The sequence below is a fragment of the Nothoprocta perdicaria genome, unplaced genomic scaffold (genome assembly GCF_003342845.1).
Source record: "Nothoprocta perdicaria isolate Ctin4 unplaced genomic scaffold, notPer1 scaffold_28, whole genome shotgun sequence".
Taxonomy (NCBI): domain Eukaryota; kingdom Metazoa; phylum Chordata; class Aves; order Tinamiformes; family Tinamidae; genus Nothoprocta; species Nothoprocta perdicaria.
In genome coordinates, this window is record NW_020455510.1 from 1,949,143 (window position 1) to 1,970,287 (window position 21,145).

A 21,145-nucleotide genomic window follows, 5' to 3' on the forward strand; every position below is an offset into this window, starting at 1 on the left:
CGGGGGCTCCTGGCTGACTCRGGGAGCTAGCTCCGGAGTAACAGCACGGAGAAAGCGAACGTTTCCCGTGGCCCGGCTCGCAGGAACGGCCGTGCCTGGGTCKGGCGAGACGGAGCGGCAGTTCAGAGCCCGGTGCCTCGAGCCGGTGCCTGGTGTAGCCTGTGGAAGTGCCAGCGGTTTTTGTGCCGCTGTGGAAATGGAGCGGCAGCCCCAGGGGCTCGCGCTGCYGTGGGTCTGCGCAGTGCTTCTTCAATGTGTAGCAGTGGCTTCAGAGGCGCAGATCTTTCTGGGGTTCTTTTTTGTTTTGTTTTTCTCCCACGTGGGGAGAGCTTTGTGCTCTGGCTAGACATGCTTTATTTTGTYGTCAGCACTAGTAATTCCTAGCGCAAAGTAAGTCGCTGTGTTTCTGCTCGGCATGATGCTGCGCCTGGCTTGGTCCCTGCACAGCCGGGAGCGCCGAGTGCAGCTCTGCGGGCTGCAAGGAGGCACAGCCGGAGCGGGGCTGGGGCAGTTGAGCAGCTCCTCGGCGCTCTGCAAGCTCCCATTCTGTTTGGGCTGCACTGCCAGGGTCTTTCTTGTATTCTCAGAAACTTTTCAATTTAAAAAAAAAAAAAAAAAAAGCTTTAACCACCTGGACATGGTGGCTGTGAAATCCTCCGGAGCCAGGTGATCCTGTAGAAGACTAGGTGCATGCTTTGGCGCTCTTTCTGAGACTCCAAGGCCAGCTGTTCTTTTACAGTCACCGGCAATGAAATGTTTATCTGCTCTCTTGGTACCACCAGTTAGTCCCAAGAGTAGAGGATGTGATCAAGTGGTCTCACGTATATCGTTGTTAGTGCCCTAGCACTGGCTTAGGCTGCCTGTTATTTGGGGTAGACTTTGTGCAACTGGACATGAAGAAGGTGATTCCAGAGTTGCTGCTTTAGACGAGTTTAAAGGGTGAAGATGGCACAGTTTGGAAGGTGGCTTCCCCATACCAAGACTTCACTGAGTTGATACCAGAGAGGAGAGCACAGGGATAGCTTGGGAGGCTCAGGCAGCTTTGGAGAGCTGCTTTTGCAGCCATAGAATCACTTTCTTCTGATCTGTACAGCTTCTTTTCCAGCACCGAAGGGTATAGGCTTGTCATTTGCATTGTAAATAGGAATATATAGCCTTTGCTCAGTCCAGTGAGCACTTTGAATATGCCTGGCTTCACAAGTGCCTCTTATGAGCTGCTTATTGATTTCTGCTTTGGTTCTTCATCCGTACTTCTTGATATTTACCAAAATAGCATTTGGAAAGCACGTTAATAGTTTGAGCAGATTCAGGACCTGACAAGCGCAATTGAATTTTCAGTTTAACTGGATTATGCTCCACTCCTCTCACCTAGCAGCTTGGCATCGCAAGCTCATTGTGGAAAGCAGTTGGTGCTCAGTTTTCTGAGTAGCAAATCTACATCCACGGGTGCCCTAGGGATGGGCTGAGGATGATGAGGGTGGTGGGAGGGAGGCCATTGCCRTGGAAAGAGCCCCTTGGCCCCAGCCCTGGGCGCTGTCCTCGAAGGCAGGGAGAGCRGGTTCTGGCACCGGGCTTGCAGCCTGGGAGCTCTCCAGACACCTCTCACTGTGTGGCTGGCATCCGAACTAAAAGCGAACAGTAGATGGAGACAAAAGTTTTCTCGCTTCTGCAGTCGTGCTCAGCTCTGAGATGCTGAAAGAGTCGAGCTGAACAGAGCTAGTTGGTCAGTGTGGAGTCCCGTGGTGTAGCTGTCTTCTGGCAGCAGTTTTTGTGGAAGACCTTTATTTATTCCTTCCCTAAAGAACAGAAAAAAACTTTTACTGTTAAGCCTTCCTTTACTATTACTGTGGGGTTTTGTTTGTTTGTTTGTTTTTGTTTTCTTTTTTATGGGACTATGTAAAAATGCTTGGTTCTCGATATATATAAATGCAGTGAATAGGGTTTTTTTTTCCCCGCTAACATTTTTTATGACAAGTTGGTTTTGCTTTCTGAATGCAGTAGCTGATAACTTTCTCTTTTGCTCACAGAGCAAATTCTGCACTCTGGCTGGGCAAAAGTTGTTCAGTTTCTGTTCTGTACCTGCTGGGCCAGGAAAATAGGTGCTTAAACCTGCTTTTTGGTGATGATTTTCTTGGTATTTGTGTGTAATGCTTAAATACACTGGTAAAAGAATTGTGTAGATCAGTTGGAGTTGGAGCTTTTTTTTTCTGCAAGCTGCACAGAGTGAGACACTACTGTGTTCAAAAATGTTGCTGACTTTCCTATGATGACTATTTATGCAAAAGATATTTGCACTGCAGGCAAAACCAAGGATGTGCTGGCCACTTTCATACTGTAAATTTTCTGCTCTAGTTATGATCTCCTACTGGCCTGTTGAGCCAGATGTGACTTTTAGTAGCTGCAGAAGTAGCCTGGGGCCTCTAGATCATGACTGAGGTTTTCTGAACTCTGAATATTAAAGTATCAGATTTAACGTCTTAGCAGAGTTCTTTAGTATTTCATTGTGTGTATTGTAGCTTTTTAGAGGATGTTTGCATCGTGCCACTTTGCTGTAGGTTCAGATAGGTTCTAGAAACTACTTATTTGTAAATATAATTCAGTTGAAAATAATCTGGTTTTGGTGTCATGCATACAGCTGTTTGTGTGTGTATATATATGTTCATTACCACTGAATAAACATTGTGTGTGTATATAGATATCTGCATATGCATGTGTATATGTGTGCACACACATGTGCACACTTATATGCTGGTCCAGTTCTTGAATTTGTTTTTTTCTTGCCTGAGCAATTTACCACCTTTAGAATTTTATCTTTGCTTCTTGATGTGGTAGTTATAAAGTTATAAAAGTTATAAGTTATAAAATAKTAGTAACAGCTAATGAACAACTTTCTTTGGTTCAAATGCAAGTGACCATCACATTCTGATCTTCCTTAAAAGCTCTGCTTCGAAAGTAGATATTCGCAATTAGCACTAACTCTTTTTTTAATGTTTTACTTGCAGCAGAAATCAGAACGGAAAATATTCATCCACTTCTCTGAGCCTTTTGAAAAGTGACTAAATGCAACTGGGGCAGGTTTTCTGTGGGCATGAAGTGGCTGGGAGAATCCAAGAACATGGTGGTGAATGGCAGGAGAAGTGGAAGCAAGTCATCTAATGACCACCCGCAGAACCAGACCAAGCTGCAACACACAGGAAAGGAGAATCCCAAGAGTGGCAAAAATGGAGTCGAGAGAAGATCGAGCAGATGTAGGCACTTATTTATGTTGCATAATGTCGTATGGGGTTCATCTTGTCAATGTTTAAAGAAGTGGTTTTTTAACTGGAAAGTCAGACTTTGATTTTTGTCTTAATTCATGAAGCACATTATGTTCTCAGTATGTACTTACCAGTTTAATTATGTTTGTATTAGCTGCAATAGCTTAGGCATATGGGTCTCTTCAGTTCAAAAGTGAAATGAACATCGTATTATAAATATATTTTGTACTGCATGCAAAATACACTACTCACGCTAGCTGGAAATTAGTGTGATTGGAAATGATTGCAGGTAACAYTTATATWACAAGCCTAGCTGAATGTTTGTGTAGACATAAATCTCACTTTGAATAAAGTCACCTRTATCAATAGCAGCTCTGAAGCTGCTTTTAAAGAGCATGGATTTTTATTTTCATTATTGATTGGGGATGAAGAACTAAAACCAAATTCAGAGTAAATCTTCTGTTCAGATTYTGGAAAAATGTGTTCTGTGTTTTCATGGGTTTATCATGCTTATTGGCCTGAAATTTCAGGAGYGAGTGCGACAGAACTGTGTACTGTGGAAAGATTGATTTGTATGTATTGGAAGGGGCAGTGGACACAACTGAAGGCACCCATAAGATGTTTTACAATCCTTTCTCCATTGGCTGTCARATGAACCAACAAATGCACAAGTGAAAAGCTAACTGTGCCCATGTCTTTCTTAAGTGCTCCATCCTCTGCCCTCCATGGCAAGAAATACAGCTTGACTTGATAGTTTGGTAGCCCTAAGCAATGTCTCATTTCTGCCATTCTGTTTGCAGGTAGTGGTGCTGCAGGATTTGAGGGCCAGAGTCGTTACGTGCCTTCCTCGGGAATGTCCGCCAAGGAGCTGTGTGAAAACGACGACCTAGCGACTAGTTTGGTTCTTGATCCCTATTTAGGTTTTCAGACACACAAAATGAATACTAGGTAACTTGTCTTTATTCTTCTAGAAAAGAATTGATCATCTTTTTGATGTAATCAGAGGACAACTGTGGGTTTGCCTGCATGTTTACAAAAGTCTGAAGAATAGCAATTTGTGAGTAGCTTCAGCCTTTAAAGTGGTGAAGAACTTGAGGCTGAAACTTAGAGCCTTGCAACAGCATGCATCTGTAACACTATCTAGGTATTTCTATTACCTTTCCTGTAAAATTCTGCTGTAGAATAGGATGTTAATAGACACGGTGTCTTCTGACTTAAACAGTTAATTATTAGTAAGATTTAAACCATTAGCCATTTGAAATAGCTCTTAAAGGAGTGTTTAGGGAGTTTTCTGTTTTTCCAATGCCATATCTTTTGTTATACCATTATYCTAAGAGTGGCTTCCCCTCTGAGGCACCTCAGTCGTGGTGCTACTTGTTCATGTGGACCCGTGCTGAAGGACTGCCACTCAGACATGTCTGTGTGTATAGATAAAGTGCACAGTGAGAACCTGCTTGCCGAAACTGCACGTGCTTTTTTTGTGCTGCTGTACACCTGTCTGAATCCTTCTGTCCTGAATTCAGCATGGGCTTGTGGTTCAGTTGCTGCATGCTGCTTCCTGTTCTACAGATGTGCCGCCAATCATAAGTATAGTCTGTAGATCCCTGTTAATCTCTTAGTTGTGAATAAGATCTGTATTCCTGTGCTTAAAGGAGAAGGTGTGTGTATATATTATATATGGTAAGCTTCGAAGGGCAGGAACAGTGGTTTAGGTCCTGTACAAACAAATGGGAGACCTTGATCACATCGCGGGAAACAGACTGCTTATACCTCAAACCTGTTGCCATGACTATTTGTAAAGAACAGCTCACCTGGGCACCACAGTCATGTTCAGTGTGTCAGTTATGTGGATTTTTATGTACGTGATAAGCTGATAGGCCAAAAATGCCTGCTAAATTAACTGGTGGTGTCACATGCTGTAAATGGTTGCTGGTATAGCCTGGCAGCAGGATTTGTACATGGAACTGCAGCAGTGTGGTCCCTGTAACTGTAAAGGCTTACCAAAAGATGGTTTACTCTTTCCACAGAGAGCAACATCCATGTTGACAGGGACTGCTTGCTTTCTTCCTCTTGTCACCATGCTGTTGATTGCAATAGCACGTTGAGCCCAAAACAGTGTCTAGATGGGTACTCTTGCGGCTATCGTAGGGACCTTATGTTTCCAGTAGTTAATTGAGCTACTTATATGTGCTCAGCATTAATTTTTCATAGGTGATAGTCTACAGAAGTGTGCATGTTGSTAATTTGTGTGCCTTCTGCTAAGGAAATTAAGGCAAATATTCAATATTTAATAGTGGAAGAATCTGCTTTTGTAAATGTTATGTTTTTGGCTCATATTTTCTACTGTAAAATACTTGTACTGATTTGAGGTGAAAGACTACACAAAGGCTGTCATATTTCTTTCTTTCTCAGAGTGCAGGCAGTCTTCAATGACAATAGCTATGAATCTTGGAGTACAGTGAGAAATACTTAGGTGAAGCTTAAAAATCCTATCAGAAATGCATCTTGTCTCTTAATGTCCTATTGAGAGAGTTTCTGTTGTTGCAATTAATTAAAATAAGGGCGTCATCATTTATGAGCATCAGCTCTTATCTTTTTGGTAGTGTGATGAGATCTGCTTATTATCATGGCTGCGTAGCTTGGATCTTCTTCCTTGCGTCTAGCAAGATGTGCTTGTTAGAAGTCCCAAGATGTATTGCTGGCATACAACATTGACAGAAAGGGGGAAAAGTGCATTAAAAAAAAAAAGAGAGCAGTGTCAAAAAATCAGATGCTGRTACCCAAATATATTCTTGGAGCAGAAATTACGATTTACAGCTTGGGTTTCATCTTTTGCTTCAGTGTTGTAAAGCCATATAAATATAGTTTACTAGGTAGGCTTAGGTAGGTTTTAGTATAAGCCTACCTAAATAAGGTAGGCTTAAAACAAAGCATTTGTTCATGGTAGCAAGCAAATATTTTGTGTTTCCTTTTTCTGAATGATTTGAAGACCTGCTTTGGAAACTGCTGTGTGCCAGGTGTTCTGTTCAGCTATTGGAAATGCATGTGGGGGTTGTATTTTTGCAACTAGTAGGCCAGTGTAAGTTGGTAATGGCTTAGTGAAGTTGCACTTTACCTCAGGAAGCCAAGTTTGTATTTTGTATGTATGTCTTATGTGAACACTTGATGTACTGTCTCATTTTGCTCACGGTATAGCTCTGAAAATTCTAGCTAAATATCTCTATTATTGTTAGAGCCTTATTGTTTTCTTTTTCACTGTTTTCCATCTTTATGCTGAATTTGTGGTCGTGTGGTAGAGTGGTAACAAGAATCTGTTTGCATTTTTCCTGATTGTTTTTTTTAATTTTTGTTTGGTTTTGTCCAGAAGCCACATAAATGAAATGCCACACTTTGTCAGGTCCTCTCTTGAGGAACTGATGTGCAAGTTCTGTGAGCTTTCAGGTCAGCAGTGTCTGAGGGAGTTGAATGCTGGTTCTCAAAAAGATTTCAGTCAGATCTTCTAGTCACTTTGTCCAGTCAGCCTCAGGAGTCTCTCATTACTGTGGTCTTGATGGACTGCATAAAACTTACACATGGAAAATTCTGTGGTGTTACCCAAAAGTAACACCAAATTTCCCATTTCTCAGATTTCCAAGAGAAAGCAGATTGTTTCCTGAGCTTCTGACCCTTTTCACAGATCATCTGGTCATTCCTGTCCAAATCAGTAGCTCTTATGTTAGCAAAATAGTAGGATAGCGGTTAGTCCAAAAAGCCCATATGTTAGGTACTGTTGTGTTGTCAAATATAGCTATTCTAAGAGGTTTTTGTCACTTCTTGCTCAAATACCACTACATGAGACTTTTTATTTTTTATGACAAAAGCTCTCCTGTAAGATTTAGTCATGCATGTCCTCCTTGTAAAAACAAAACCTGTTATTTTGCAATTTTGCAAATTTCCTGGATTGAAGTTCCCATCATGTAATACTAGGGATTAAAATTTCCACTTGTGAATGACCAAGGGGGGTTAATCATCTTTTCAGGTGTGTTTCCATAGATTGAAGAGTTTTGAAGTTGCATGCTAGTGCACATTTTATAGTACTGCATTAAAGGTATTGTATTTAAATCTTAGCCAGACTCTTGGTTATCATGTGGCTGGTCTCTTACCTGTCACTTGCTGTCACTTCCCGGTTCCCTACTGCTCCAGCATCATGCTGCAGAGTATGGAGAGCAGTTCCTGTGTTTTCTAAGTTTGTAAATAATTTAACCACAATTTCTTGGCTTTTTGAGGAGAATCTAGGTTTGTGTTTTCTAGCTCCTTATTGCTGCTTTCCCTGGTGCTGTGAACTCTCAAGTGGTGAGGGTGATTCTGTCTGATTGTGTGAGACTAAACGAACTGGTTTGAAGAGCAGGTTTATCCAGAGATGTCTTAAGGGAGTCTTAAGGTGTCTTCTTACGGTTTTAAGACCCAAATGTCTGTTTTTCCTGTCAAAAATCATTTTGTTTGATCACTTTGGTCAAAGATCTCTGTTTTTTATTCTTTTTACTTTTGATGCATTTTGTTCAGTAAAATCCTCTAGTTTGCTTCTGCTTCTTTTCTCCTTCTCAACCACATGAAAGTGGTGTTGGAATTAACTGTTCTGCTGCTGTTGAATGCTTTGGATACCAAAATACTACTCTGGTATGGTTTGTGTAGTTGCATCGTTGTCTGGACTTAGTGCTTCATCTCCAAAAGACAGTGGCTTGCACGCCATGCTTGTGCTAACTGCTAAATTAAATTTACGGTTTGGACTGGCAGAAGAAGAGTGCAGGAAAGTTTTTCTCAGTATTTATTAAATTGGACAATTGCAAGAGATTTATTTGCCAATAGCATTAAGGAGAATGAAATTGTGTGGCTGCTGGAATTTTATTTGCTTCTGTTTTAGGCTGTATTTCAGCTTTGACCACGCTGGTGTGTGTAGTTTTAGTTCAAGAAATTTAAATAAAGGTGGATTACTTCACTATTTTTTCTAAATTTTGCCCTTCAAAAACTTTATTTTGGATAACTAGCTTTTAATAAAGGCTCTTGCACTACCAGTCGGAAAAAAAAATTATAAAGCCAGAATTTGTGTTAACTAAAGAAATGGTTTCCAAGTTGGTTATAAATGGTTGGTTTTTCAACTCTTGTTACATTGTGCTGTCTTGAATGCTTAATAGCCCTGCAGTGTTAGCGCTTGTGCTGCATCTCAGACATTAGTAAACAGTAACGTGCTGTCTTTCCACAGCCCCTAAAATAAAATATCTTCTAAACAAAGTGCCCATTGTTCAAGGGCTGTGGGGATGCTGTGTTTCAATAAATGGTTCTTTCTGATGTCTTCTATTGCGAACTCAAGGACCAGGTTTAGCAGTGCAAGTCTGGATTGTGTGGCAGGGCTGCTACTCAGACCCTTGTGTGGGGTCCCAACTGTATCTCTTGCAGGGTCAGTTTATCCTTTCTGTTCAAACTCACTGCTGTCAGTGACTGAGCAAGGTACTGTGCTCCTGAACTTACCAGAACCTCTCCTTTAACTTCCTTTATAGGCAAGCATCTCACTGACCTTTGGCTTTATACCTTGGAGTTTCAAGATTAAGTATTCCCGAGGTAAGAGAAACCTGAGAGAGAGTAAGAACTTTGCTTCCCCAAGCCAGTCTCCCACSTCTTGCTTTTTGAGACCACCTCAGTTTGAGCCTCAAGTGGGATAAGACCATCTTCTAGCTGATTCTGGAATTGCAATTTCCATACCGTTTGATCTTGTTGAGTAAGGAGAAGCAAATATTTTGCAGGCATGTTTGACAAGTTTAAATTTTGCAGCTTGTCAGGAAGAAGGGATATTAATCTTTCTTTAAAGATCCTTGGGTAGATGAGATTTTCACTCTTAGCTGCTTTTCAACAACAGGCAGCTTTGCAGTAGACATCATGCTCTATGGGACTTGGCACCCTGAGCTGTTTGTAAGGTGGCGTGAGGGATCTGTGCATATGGGCAGATGCAGATATCAGAGAATCCTGCTCGTTTTCTGTGAGGGCACCTAATAAAGACAGTGGTTATGGGAGCAAACCAGAAGCTTGGATAAGCATAATATGGACTTTACTGCCTGTACTTAGGGCTTGGGTTGGTTGGCTTGTTTTTCTCGCTAGTTTTCTTTTTCTCTCTGCTATCTCTGTGTTTTTCTTCTGTGAATTAGTCCCTTATTTTACTGGTGCTAAAAGCCACTTTCTTAGGCTAAGCTTTTATATATGTTTAACTTTGCTTTCTTTTTAGGTTGTCTTTATGGTGTTGTTGAAAAGCATGTAGCAGATACTATTATAGATTTCTAGTGTCATATGTCAGTGAGGTTTGAATTAGGATACTGACTTTTGCTGATCTTGACCAAGCTTCTTGTTGATAAAATGAGCATAGTTGTGTCTTAGAGCATGTACAGTGCCTGTCTCAGATGCTCGTGTAATACTGAGTGTGCTGGTTTCCCTGCTTACCCTTGCTCATGTAGATAACTTYGCTTTAAAAAAGAGGCACAGTGAGCTCCATCCAAAATAAAAAGGAGAGGACAATCAATCATTCATGTAGCCCAGCAAGAGTAGAAGTAGATGATGACCAGTCCTGAGGAGGAAAACCCACAGAATTTGCTGCAGTAATGTTTACAATTAAAAATGTATCCAAAGTATTGGTCTGGCTTGCACGTTGGTCTGTTTTTCAGCTCTGGGGATGCAAGTGCAATTGATTCCTTGCAGGAAAAGTTGTTTCTGAATTAACTCAAAATGAGAGCAAGCCCTATCCTGAAACTAGTTGGCTTCAGTTTAGGCTGTGTCATGATGAATACTCTTAATGTGTAGTGAAGCTCATAGTTGGTGCTGCCRAATTTGGGAAAGGCCTCCTTTTTTGGTTTTTGGAGGATGGGAAGGTTTCTCCTTTTAGGTGCGTGACAGTTGAGGGAGACTTCCCTACAGAACAAACCAGCAATAAATAACATAATGCTAGTATTTTCTATAGAGTGAAGGGRTTTTTCCTTGCATGATGGGTTCTCAGCAGCTTGTTAAAGGCTGTTAATGCTTAGTGGAGATGCGATAGAGATGTCCTTTAGGGAAGAACTAATTTGAAGCTTCTTAACCTGACACTTCCTGCTGTTTTCAGTGGGTATGTTTTAGAAATGCATCATCTATTTCTTGACGAATCTTGCCATCTTGTTGGATGTTATCCCAGCCAACAGGAGGTTCATCTCATGCCTTCTTGGAACTACTTGCCGTGTCCTGTGCTGTGAAAGCTGTAAGGGGTTTGCTGATAAAGCTTGTGGTATTGAGAACTAAAGAAAGGCTGAGTCATTACAAGGAAGTTTTTCAGATGGCCCATGCCTGGAAGAGAGCTCTGCAAGAAAGCAGTACCAAAGAACTGGTAACCTGCTTTCCATGGAAGTGGCATTGCTTGAGTAAGGTCTGTCTCTATTGCATCAAGGGCATGCAGGCAGGTTTTGCTTTTTCCTGATAAGGAAGTTAATTTTTCATTGCTCGTTATTTCTGCTTAAGCTCTTCCTGTTTTAAGAGGTAAAATAAAAATGGAATATAGAATGCTCCGCATCTTTTGTTTCTTCAGACAAGTTGAGGATAAACAGTTGTATGTGTTTTTTTGGTCTTTTCAAAATAAGCTACTGGCAATATTTGATATGATGTAATGAAGGTAAGCCAAATGATACAATAATTTAAAGAAACAGAATGTCAGTGAGGGAGGTAGAAAGGTTTCCTTAGGTTAACTTCAAGGACTTATTTCCCTTTATGTTTGTCTTTAAGTACACATATTGAATACTCCAGCTGCTAAGTAATAGGAAATAGAATAAATCTGCAGTGAGGATAATGAAACTGTTATGCACTTAAACAYTTAAAGGAAAAAGTTGTGTCATGAGAATTCGTTCAAAAGCTATCAACTTGTTGAACACCTTTACCATTATGCCGTGTGCGCTTCTTTGTTTCAAAGAGTGCCCTTGGATGTATTGTGTGCTCAAAAAAGCAAATATCCTGACAATCATCTTCTCCCTGAAAATRCACATGGATATGTGTTCAGTCAGAAACAATATAGTGTTTGTCATAATTTTTAACAACTTTTGCTTTTTATGGCTTTGTATCTTAGCAATGGGCCTCTCGGTCCTTGGAGTCGTATAGGGCACTGTGTTTTGTTGCTCAGCGTCTTTGCTGAAGTTATGAAGGACACTTGGTCTTAAATAGCAAGCTTTGAGGGAAGCTTTCTGCTAGCACAGAGCATTTTACTTGCAAGTTTTTGTCTAATCATGAATTGTAGCTGCCTAAGTTTCCCTTTAAGTCTTTATTCTTCACAGCTATAATATCTGCTGTGCTTATAACTGCTTATAGCTACTTCCTATCTAGYCTTGGAATACTTTCTATGACTGCAAATATTAAGTTTGCATTCTACATAAAATCCTTCTAATGGCTTTATTGATATAATACGGTTTTCTAAGGCAGCAGTATATTTGTAAACAATCCTCAAAGTAGTTGATTTTTTTTTCCTACCTGAAATTTTKCTTATGGAGTCTTTTTATTGCATTGTCTGTGTCCTAAGGTCTCTATTTAAAAATTGTTAGTGTAATGTAGCTTCAGGTCTGAGACTTTGAAGGAAAACTTGAGACTTGAAGGAAAAACAAATCACCCCAGCACTAAGAAAACATAGAACTGTGTCTAGATCCTTTGATTGTGAGGCATGAGGAAACTTACAGCATTCAATTCATTTGCTGGTGGGATTTTTGGATTGTATATTTTTTGCTGCTGTTCTTTTATATCTGCAGTACCTATAGTAAATTGATGGGGAAAGTAAGGGAAAGTAAGGACAACAAAGCTTTTGTTGCTTTTTTTTTCTACTTTTGGACTAATAGGTGTTTAAAAACAGGGGAATGTTATTCTTCACTGGTTAATCTCCTTGGAGACTTGTAAATAAATTTGTAAATAAATTGCTTCTCAAGAGAATGGAGACTTCGGCTTTACTTTTGGAGCCATGGAAAGGAGGGTCTGTAATTTGATTATAAATAATCATTGGTTTCTTGATGCTAGCAGTTAAGCATGTATATGGTTAGCAAAAAAAACTTTGTACTGCAAGGAAGATGTGAATAACGGTGGACTGGAAGAGCTTTATTCTTTATTTCAGATTTCGACCTATAAAAGGAAGGCAAGAAGAACTAAAAGAGGTGATTGAACGTTTTAAGAAAGATGAGCACTTAGAAAAAGCCTTCAAGTCCTTGACGTCAGGTGACTGGGCCCGGCACTATTTTCTTAACAAGAACAAAATGCAGGAAAGGTTGTTCAAGGAACATGTAGGTGTATTTGTAATTAATGTGCTTTTTCAGATGGTTGAAAGGCTAACATGATGTATTAACAAGTTTCTTAATGCAGTAGTAGTAAAGTAACCCACTGCTCTGTTATACCTTACTTGTTTGATTGTTTTCTAACAGGAAGTTTCTTTCAGTTGTTCGAATCTAGGTAACCCAAAAAGAAGGGGGAAGAAAAAACTAGTTTTGTCTTGCCTTGGATGTAATAGTAAATGCACACGTAGAAAGGAAACTCTGCTCTTCTGCTGTTGGCCTAAGTCATAAGCAGAAGACACAAGCACAATTTCTGGAAAATAGGAGTTTTGAAGATTTATTTCATTTTTTGACAGATGTTTCATTTAATCTGCTACTACTGTAAATGAAACTAGGGGCTGGAGAAAGCCAAAGMAAAAGTGAAAAACCTCACACCTTAAATACAGAGGTTGTTACTGGTGCAGGGCTCTGTGTGGGAGTACTGTTTCCTCTTCCCCCCCGTGCCCCTTTACCTTGCTCCAAAAATATATTGTGTATAGTAAAGGATGTTGACACTGAAAAATTACAAGGTTGTGTGAGCATTTTTACTTCAAGAGTTCTCTTCAGGGATAAGGGTAACTTTTCTAGTTGCTTTTAGATACAGCCAAAAGGAGTTAGGCCTTTTCCTGCTCTGAAACACAGCAGGAGTAGCAGAAGAAACTAGATGGCAAATTCTGCTTTCCCAAAGTGTTTGAGTCATATTGGCTTATTTGAGTAAAGCTGCCAAAAGGGACAACTTGAAGAGAACTGATGGAGCAGCCCCCAAATTCAGTATCCAGTCTTCTCATGAACAGTAATACATCAGTGAGAACTGGGAAGAGTTAAAATTGCACTCTACCAAATTTATCAGTTTTGTATGTTATGAAATGTGTGTTTGTATGGGTCTAGGTTCTTGAAGATCAGAGCAGAATTCTTAAGCACAGATATTCAGGAACTTAAGAAATCACTCAGGTTCATTGGTCTGTTCTGCCATTCAAGACRTCTTTAGTCTTTTGTTTAATCTTTAGACATTCAGGTGATCCATGCAAGTGTTCTTGCTAGTTACTTTGAAGAAGTAAAAGTTTAACGTAGTGTGTATAATTAAAATTGTAGTACTCAATTGAATATCTCAGGAAATTTAGCAGGTACATTTCAACAAATTCTTTACAATATTCATTTCTTTTTTTTCCCCCAAATTAATTGACCTTCCTTATCTTTATATAGAAACATTCTTGACTGTTTTTGTTTTGCTTTTTAACAGCACATTGCTGTTTTCTTTCATTACAGGTATTTATTTATTTACGAATGTTTGCAACTGACAGTGGGTTTGAAATACTGCCTTGTAACCGGTATTCTTCTGAGCAAAATGGAGCCAAAATTGTTGCAACGAAAGAATGGTAAGTGGCATGATTTACCATTTCTACCAGTTATTTTTGAAAGATATATACCAAGAAAGGGTATATTAAAGTGTTGCATAAAATTAAAACTTAAACTAGTAAAATATAAAAAAAGTTTTGTGTGTTTTTATTCTTTTTTTTTTGACAATCTGTACCCATATCTGCAATGTAACAAATTACCTATTTAGGCTTAGCCATGCAGACTTCTGTGTACAACTTTGTGTCATCTTGTTTTCTGTCAAATAGTTAGTTTCCTCAAATCAATAAGTCATTAGACTCCTGTGAGAAGCACATCAATGGCAAGATTCCTGTCAAACTGGATTTATTATATAACAGATAACTGGGGGGAGGGAATTGAGTCTTTCTCCATTGTGAAACTCGGGGTGTTGCATTTATTTTGTGATTGTGCAAGGGAAGTCTCTCCTGGAGACACAGACTCCAAACTCCATGYGTTTCCCCACTTCATTTTGTCATGCCTGAGTTGTGTGATGTACCTGTCAGAGGCAGTGCCAGCAGACTGGTTTAATGCAGGTGTTAAAAACCAAATTCCCTTCTCCCCAAGCAGCACTTCTGTTCCTTGTTTTGTTGTGTGGCCATGCACAGTCTCAGCAGCACCTCTGAGAGGAGAAGGTGCTCTTGTGCACAGGCTGGGAGCAAGTGGCCAAGGTGTGAGGCTGGAAAGGCTCCAAGTGAGCTGTGCTGTCACTGCATTCAGTGCCACTGGTCTGGCATGTTGCTGTAAACTAAGATGCGGAGTTTTCAGAGGGTAAGAAATGCATTAGGAAAGTTTCCTGTTATTGACAACTTTTTTTTTGAGAAGCTTCTGTCTGAGAATATGTGCTTTGAATCTTTGACATATGTATTCTTACTTGCACTACTCTGTTTACCCTGAAGGAAACGTAACGATAAAATAGAATTACTTGTGGGCTGCATTGCTGAACTGTCAGAAATGGAAGAAAACATGCTGCTGAGACATGGGGAAAACGACTTCAGTGTCATGTATTCCACACGGAAAAACTGTGCTCAACTGTGGCTTGGTCCTGCTGCATTTATCAATCACGGTAAGTAACAACTATAGGAAGAGAGTGTTAAATGACCCAAGCAGTTCTCTTCAGGTGCTCTCTCCTATGTAAGATAAAGCGCACAGTAGTGAACAGAACGTTTGGCTCCTGTCCACTGAATATAAGTGATGTAATTTGGCATTCCAGCTAGTGTAGACATCATCCTGTTGAGAACTGACCAAACTAGAATTAACACAGAGCTGGGTTCTGTACTAGGAAGATCACTAGAGGCTCTGGGAAGGGAGATCTTCCTTCGCAGAGTCTTTGGAACTGGCAGCTGAATTGTTGGAGTATTTTGTTGCCTACTCTGCGTTCTTGCTGCAGTTTAGTAGCGCACGTAGTCTGTAGTCTTGTGTTTCTGAGATGAGCTCTTTATTTTACGCTGTGCACAGAAATTTCTCAGATACTACTGTGTTTTTAAGCTCAAAGGGAAACAGGTAGGATTTAAGGCAAATCTTGTTACCTTAAAGAAAAGGGAAATAGAACATCTGTAATAGTAAAGAAGAGTTCAGAAACCAAACTATATGCAAACAAGCTGCTTCTGATACACAGCTACTGATACAGAGGAGTAACACTAACAAAACTCCCACTATTTAGTTGAGATTCTAGCATCAATGAAGTCAGAGTGAATCCTTACTTTAGATATCTACAACTATTCATGTTTCAGGTCTTATCAACAGTTAATTGACTTTATCTTTTGGACCTTTTTCAGATTGCAGACCTAACTGTAAGGTAAGCAGAAAACTAAATACTAAGCAACTCACCTAGATTTTCTCCCTATCCTTGCACCTTTTCCTCCCCACGCTGTTTTTTTTCTAATTCAAATGCTGTTCAGCCTTAATGATTAGTTTGTCTTTTCTCTATCCCTCTTCCTGTCCTCTCCCTCCCCAGTTTGTATCAACTGGCAGAGATACAGCATGTGTGAAAGCTCTAAGAGATATTGAACCCGGAGAAGAAATCTCTTGTTACTACGGAGATGGCTTTTTTGGAGAGAATAATGAATACTGCGAATGTTACACCTGTGAAAGGTATACACTGCTGTAAATAAGAATCAGGTGGAATTGAGTGTATCCATCATATTTTGTGAAGCTGAAAGGAACGTGATTATTAGCAGAATTTCTGAAATCTGTGATTATTTTTTTTCTAATTAGTCTTTTGAATGACAGAAGTTATGTGCTTTTTTCTCCCATTGTCTGCCCTGCAAGCTACACACAAAGAGAACAACCAGGATTCTTGCACAAGGAATAGAACAGAATTAGAAAGAAAAGACTAGGCAACAGTTGCAGTTATCAGACAGTTAACAACTACCTCCCAACTGCTGCTATTACTTCCACAAGCAAAAGCATTTTGTTTGTTTTTCTGTGTTGTTCTGATGGGAACAGGCCAAGTAGTCTTGAGTATATAAAATTAGAACTTCAGAGTTGATGTGAAGATCTACTGGTTTTGGACAGTTACCTGCTCGTATCTGTCCATTGCACAGTGATAGGAAAGCCTATTTCTTTGTTTCTTCACCTTTGTCATCCCAACCCAACTTTTTCATCATAGCATTTGCAAGAATTTCCTGAGTTTTTTTCGACCTGTTGAAACTTCTGATTCTGTCAGCATAAGCAGAGGTTCAGCATCATTTGTGAATCACCTAACTCTCTGTTTTAGCAGAAGGCGCTGCAGAGAACCTATGACAACTCTATGAGCTAATTATAGAAGGAGGAARGGTACAAAGGACAACGTACTAATCATATTTAGAAATAGCTTAATGCACACACATATAACTAGTTCAGTAATCTTACCTTCATTTTTATTAGCTAAACAGTTSCAGCGATTTAAAGGAATCTTTCAGTACAGACCTCTTAGCTCATGTGTCCTGGTAGGTCAGGGTTGGGAAAAAACCTTAAGTAGAGCCACTTAATAGATGACCATAGTATGAGAAGTGAAATATGTAGACGAGGCACCTGCTGCTTTCTGCACTGCTTGGTGAGCATTTTGTTCCTGCTCACTGGGATAACTGGGCACTAGATCTGATGGATGTATCAGAAAACAGTTCTGGTCCTCTGTAGCCCTGTTCATATCTAGTCTAAAGTGCTAGGTTCAGTCTAATATTTTGGCTGCCTGTAACTTGCAGAACCGAATATCGAAAGAATTCTGTGTCAGACAGTAGTCAATTTGAGTGAAAATGCTGTGCCTGCTTAGAAATGCTTAACCCTGTAGAGCTCAAGATCCTCTCTGGTCTCTTTGTGCTGCGGTTGAGGTTGAGTGTTAGAGGTTTGTTTCCAGTGTAGCACACTGGCATCCAAACAGAACTTCTAATTTTAATTCTGCAAAGTGCAAATTTGCTGAAGGGTAGCAAAAGGATTCTTGTTGTGGTGGCTGAAGGGCAGGCATTCTGCAAGAATTCTTATCTCCAGCCTTTTCCCTGATAYCTTCTGGTGTGAGGGGAGTTCAGCCTTGCTCAGCCACTTAAGTTTTGTGATAAATACGTGAATGGAGCCTTCTTCCAAGCAAAGACTACCTAAAGGATAATTCTATTTTTATATAATTTATAACTGATGCAGTAATAAGCATTATAACTGGAGCTGGCACCTCTTTTTGAGCTGAATGGATGTGGTTTAAAAAAAAAAAATCCTTTTAACTTGTTATCCAAGTTGATATCAAATAATATTTTGAACTACTGCATTTCATTTTCAACTATGTAATTTTATTATGAAATCCTTAAGTAGATAAAAGCCAAGAGGAAAAAAAGCTTTTGCATTTCTCCAGAAATAAATTGGAGGCTCTTCTGCACATYTTACTGAAATGACATATCTATGTGGATCCCTAATTGACGCATCCCACAAAATGCTAATAAATTCAGTAGATATTGGCATTGTTTATCTAAATATACGTAGGATTGTATATGACACAAAGTTCTAAATTTGTCAGGAGTTATTAATATATGGTGTTTTTCTTTTTTGTAGACGTGGAACTGGTGCTTTTAAATCAAGAGTGGGATTGCCAGCACCTACTCCTGTGATTAATAGTAAATATGGACTGAGAGAAACAGATAAGCGGTTGAACAGACTTAAAAAGTTGGGTGACAGCAGCAAAAATTCCGACAGCCAATCYGTCAGCTCTAACACTGATGCAGATACCACTCAGGAAAAAGCTAATGCAAGTAAGCAAGAAGAAAACTTGGTAAACAAGGTCTCATAAAAATGTGATAACTTCCACTGTGATGGGCTTGTTCTCTTTGTGTTGGGATAAAATCTCAGWTACTTGTGGTTTTTTAGATCAATAACCTATTCTGGGACTTGAAGGTAATTTATAGAGCAAATGAGTGGTTTACCTAAAGAATTTCTGGAACACAAGGTGGTATTTTCTTTTTTTTTTTTTTTGTGCATTTATATCAAGAAGTAACCAAGGTTTCATGTCCGTAAGCTTGCCAATAATAAGATAGCCACTGGTAATGGCATGTGGGGAAGTATATCTGGAATTTCGATGTGCTTGGCTTTGATTCCACTTGGGTCTGAGCGGCAGGCTGATCTATGTTTCTTTTCAATGCTGTCTTGTGTGCCTCAGGCTTTTCAATTAAGAACATGAAAGTAACTCCTGCTTGGGGGTGGGGAGGAGAACCAGGTTAAATCGGTGTCGTTTCACCATCTTATCTCTTGCTTTGACAGCTAACAGGAAATCTTCAATTGGCGTAAAAAAGAACAGCAAGAGCAGAACATTAACGAGACAGTCGATATCAAGAATTCCAGCATCATCAAATTCTACCTCATCTAAACTAACTCATATAAATAATTCCAGGGTACCAAAGAGACTGAAAAAGCCTGCAAAGCCTTTACTTTCGAAGATAAAGTTGAGAAATCAGTGCAAAAGGCCAGAGCAGAAGAATGCCTCTAGAAAGCTGGAAATGGGAAACCTAGTTCTCAAAGAGCCGAAAGTAGTTCTATATAAAAACTTGCCCCTTAAAAAGGATAAAGAATTGGAGGGACCAGTGAAAGTTGCAGTCTCTAGTGGATGCTTAACAAGGCATGCAGCAAGAGAATACAAACTGAATTCTGTGAAAGGTGCTCATGAGCAGGCTGGCGATGTCCCACCCTGCACATACATAACACGGAGGTCCATGAGAACGAGGATGAGTTTGAAGGAGACCTCTGACATAAAGCTTGAACCAAATACGTTGGATAGCTATAAAAGTAACTTGACTGGGACGCGATCGGACGTTTTAGAGCAGCAATCGCATGCGGGAAATGAGACTGACTCGGCTCACGGAACAGCCCATAAAGGGGAGGGCAGGTGCTCCAAAAGTGATACAGGAGTGTCCAAAAAGAAGGCTCGGCAAGGAAAGCTTGCGAAACTGCCTGCAAAAGCAGAGGAAACRGAGGTTACGCACAGCACACCCGCTAAAGATGAAGTACCAGACTTGGTCAGCTCTCATCCAGAACAAGGAGAAAAGAATAATGTCGTGGACACGCCTGTTAGCTACAATAAGGACTGTATCCCTGGGTCTGGTGGCTGCTCTGTTGTAACTTCTGACAATTTTAAAGCAAAAGACAGCTTTAGAACTGCAAAAAGTAAAAAGAAAAGACGAATCACGAGGTATGATGCACAATTAATTCTTGAAAATAGCTCTGGGATCCCTAAACTGACTCTTCGTAGACGCCATGATAGCAGTAGCAAGGCAAATGACCAAGAAAATGATGGAATGAATTCTTCAAAAATAAGCATCAAATTAAGTAAAGACCATGAAAAAGATAATAACTTATATGTAGCAAAGCTAAATAATGGGTTTAACTCAGGATCAGGCAATAGTTCAACAAAACTAAAGATACAGCTAAAACGGGAAGAAGAAAACAAAGGGCCATACCCTGAGGACCTTCATGAAAATGGTGTGTGTTGTAGTGAAACTCTCTCCCTTTTGGAGTCGAGAATGGAAGTAGATGATTATGGTCACTATGAAGAAGAAACGGCAGATGAATCTTCATCAGAGGAGGATGATGAAGAGGAGGATGACTATGATGATGAATTTGATGACTTTATTCCTCTTCCTCCAGCAAAGAGATTAAGGCTCATTGTTGGCAAGGATTCAATAGATATTGATATTTCTTCCAGGAGGAGAGAAGATCAGTCTTTAAGGCTCAATGCATAAGCTTATAGGTCTTAAACTGACCAGGATGTCATTTTTAAAAACAAATAAAAAAAAAACAACAACAATTCCATTTGATTATTCCTCAAGTGAAGAACTTTCTGAAAAACTTAGTGGCAGCACTTCTTTATTGTTTATTCACCTATCAACGTAATATTGTAGAAAGTGTACAGCAAACCGACTCTTCTTAAGTCTGATTTGTGCAGATTTTTATTGTACTTTTTAATAGCCTTCTTATGTGCAATTCTGAGTTAGAGTAAGAGGTAATGCTCTGTTGTAAAATAAAGGCTCAAGCAAAGTTATGAAATTGCATCAAATCTTTCCATGCAGGACAATGAGAATACAGTGTGGCTACACAATTATTTTTGATCCGTAAGAGCAGTAGTTTGCCCTTACAATATTTGACTAAATAATTAAAAAGAAATCATAGTAGCGTCATATTAAGGTTTTCTAGTATATGTTAATATCACCAGCAATGATCTACAGCTTTTCGATTTATTTGCTAGATGTTTTTCCCCCTTGGAGTTTGTCAGTTTTAACACTGTATGCTGTCCCAGACGTACTGTTTGTGGCCTTTGTTATAGTAGCAAACCGTTGGTTGGAAGTCAAATTGATTTCTTTGAAAGAAAAAAGAAAAAAAAAAGAAAAGGTGTTGACAATTTGCTGACTTTTTAGTACATTATATGTACAAGGGTAGCAGTATGCAGAATAAAAGTTTGGATATGGTGTATTTATTGCTTGTTATGTAAATTAAACACCTTGTATTTAACACTTTTCAATACTTTTAGATAAAATTGTTCTTTGCAAGAATGATTGGTGCTTATTTTTTCAAGAATTTGCTGTGAAACAATGTGATTACAATGGGCAGCATTTATCCAATGAACTGCAGCTATCCTAAATTGGTTCTTCATATTTTTTCTGTTGCACTTGTAAAATGCTACAAGGAATTTAAAGAAAATCTATTCACTTTAACTTATGATAGTTTTATGAAATTAAAAAG

General features: G+C 39.5%; 1 protein-coding gene across 2 annotated transcripts; it reads left to right on the forward strand.

Moving 5' to 3' along the window:
* Nucleotides 1-3,009: 3,009 nt before the first annotated feature.
* KMT5B (lysine methyltransferase 5B) lies at nt 3,010-20,917 on the forward strand. Of its 2 annotated transcripts, XM_026041147.1 has the most exons (9): nt 3,010-3,248; nt 4,058-4,205; nt 12,391-12,556; nt 13,850-13,959; nt 14,854-15,020; nt 15,733-15,752; nt 15,912-16,048; nt 17,972-18,168; nt 18,674-20,917. In XM_026041147.1, exons 1-9 carry the CDS (start codon nt 3,089-3,091, stop codon nt 20,146-20,148), a joined length of 2,580 nt encoding a protein of 859 aa, XP_025896932.1. In that variant the 5' UTR covers nt 3,010-3,088; the 3' UTR covers nt 20,149-20,917. The 2 variants fall into 2 exon arrangements, with proteins under 2 accessions (XP_025896932.1, XP_025896933.1); XM_026041148.1 differs by lacking the exons at nt 3,010-3,248; nt 4,058-4,205 and adding an exon at nt 8,508-8,852.
* The last annotated feature ends 228 nt before the right edge of the window (nt 20,918-21,145 follow it).